This window comes from Nicotiana tomentosiformis, chromosome 8, assembly GCF_000390325.3.
Source record: "Nicotiana tomentosiformis chromosome 8, ASM39032v3, whole genome shotgun sequence".
In the NCBI taxonomy this organism is placed as follows: domain Eukaryota; kingdom Viridiplantae; phylum Streptophyta; class Magnoliopsida; order Solanales; family Solanaceae; genus Nicotiana; species Nicotiana tomentosiformis.
This window is the reverse complement of record NC_090819.1, coordinates 104,503,610-104,505,821: the sequence shown is the minus strand read 5'-3', so window position 1 is coordinate 104,505,821 and position 2,212 is coordinate 104,503,610. Positions and strand designations below refer to the sequence as shown.

At 42.9% G+C, this 2,212-nt stretch overlaps 1 protein-coding gene across 1 annotated transcript; it reads left to right on the top strand.

Moving 5' to 3' along the window:
- The first annotated feature begins 612 nt into the window (after positions 1-612).
- Positions 613-1,239, top strand: LOC138897942 (uncharacterized). The gene has a single exon (XM_070183968.1). It carries the CDS (start codon positions 613-615, stop codon positions 1,237-1,239), a length of 627 nt encoding a protein of 208 aa, XP_070040069.1.
- Positions 1,240-2,212: the final 973 nt, after the last annotated feature.

The following is a 2,212-nucleotide window of genomic DNA, read 5'->3' as shown; positions in this document are numbered from 1 at the left end:
AGTGACAACCAGAACCATCAGGAGAATATGAACTATGTGGCCAACTATGGAGGCCATCGGTAATGTGGTCAAAATTGGGGGCATAAGAATCAGCAGTATAGACCAGCACAGCAGCAGTACAATAATGGTAACAATCCTGGAGCCATGAGATCACATGGTCAAGTTGTGTCATACCAAAGACAACAGGGCTACAATCAGCAAAATTAGTAGCTAGCTTATCAACAGCCTTAACAACAACATATTGTGACACAAGATGATGGGTTTTCTGAATTTAAGGGAATGCTAGACAGCAACAATAGAATGTTGCAAAAACTGATTGGGTCCACTGGAAAAATACAAGAGAGAGTGGACTCACATGAATCAGCGATAAAGGGTATTGAGATTCAGTTAGAGCATATCTCTATGGCTCTGAAGAATCGTCCCTAAGGGATGCTACCTGCATACACACAAGTCAATCCAAAAGAACAGAGCTCGCAACGGCTTATGGCGGTGAGTTTAAGACATGGTAGAGATCTTGATCTAGAGCAAGAAATTGATCGCGAAAGCCGACCAACTGAAACACTTGTGCTAGTACCAATCGATATAGATGATTCGATAGGGTTAACATAGGTGATGGTACAACATGCACCAACTGAATCTAGCAAAGAAAAGGAGATTGCGAAGGAAACTGAGTTAGTGAAAGAGAAGGCAGTCAAAACAGATCCCGAGCAGGTTCAAACTCAAACCACAGGAAAGAAGCGGCCTCCAGCACCTTTCCCCCAGAGATTGGCCAAATATCAGAAAGATGAGCAGTATAAGAAATTCATAGAGATGTTGAAGCAAATCCAGGTGAACATCCCATTGATTGATGCCTTGAAAGAAATACCTGGTTATGCTAAAATGATGAAGGACGTGATGTCTCGTAAGTTCGACTTTCAAGACTTGGCCACAGTTACACTGACTCAGACATGTAGTGTTGTTGTGACGAGACCCATAGATGAGAAGCTGTCTGACCCAGGGAATTTCACAATTCCATGCACAATAGGAAACTATGATTTTGCTAAGGCACTTTGTGATTTGGGGGCGAGCATAAATCTGATGCCCTTGGCTATTTATAAAAGGTTAGGCATTGGAAGAGCAAGACCCACATCCATATTACTACAGCTAGCTGACCAAATGGTGAAGAGGCCCTCAGGTATACTTGATGATGTGCTGGTGCAAGTTGGAAAGTTCGTGTTTCCGGCATATTTTGTCGGTTGACGAGGAGATTCCCATAATTTTGGGGAGGCCATTCTTGGCCACTAGGAGAGCTCTAATTGATTGTGAAATTGGTGAGGTAAAGATGACACTGAGCGATGAAGAGATAACGTTCAATGTGTAGAAATCTATGCGGCGACCCAATGAGTTTGCTAATTGGTCTCTCATAGAGGATGTGGATGTGATTTTGGAGAAGGAAGATGAGATTCTGAACGTAAAAGACCCTCTAGCAGCATGCGTCATGAACTTAAAAGAAATGGATTATGAGGACTTGGCAGAGTGGGTTTTGTCCCTTGAAGGGCGAGGGTACTGGAAAAGAGAGCTCGAATTTGATCCCTTACACTTAGATGAAAGAAAAACACCTCCAGCTAAGCCATCAATTGAAGAGCCACTACAGTTGGAGCTAAAACCGTTACCGTCTCACCTCATGTATGCCTTCTTGGGACCTAACGCCACTTCACCTATTATTATCTCATCCAGTTTGTTAAATGTGCAGGCAGAACAACTTTTGCAGGTGTTAATGGAATACAAGACTGCAATTAGCTGGACCATTGCAGATATTAAGGGGATCAACCGGCATTTTGTATGCATAAGATTCTACTGGAAGATAGGCACAAACCTTCCAGAGAACATCACAGAAGGCTGAACCCTAACATGAAACATGAAAGAAGTGGTGAAGAAAGAAGTGATCAAGTGGTTAGATGTGGAATCATCTGCCCCACCTCTAACAGTAACTGGGTCAGCCCAATTCAGTGTGTGCTAAAGAAGGGTGGAATGACTGTAGTGCAAAATGAGAAAAATGAGTTGATCTCGACTCGTACAGTCAGAGGTTGGCGAATTTGCATAGATTATAGTTAACTGAACACGGCCACCCGGAAAGACCATTTTCCCTTGCCATTCATTGACCAAATGTTGGATAGATTGGCAGGGAGGTCTCACTTATGCTTTTTGGATGGATATTTGGGTTATGATAAGA

Coding starts and splice junctions, on each gene's coding strand:
- LOC138897942 (XM_070183968.1), top strand. CDS start 613: ATGGTACAACATGCACCAACTGAATCTAGCAAAGAAAAGGAGATTGCG.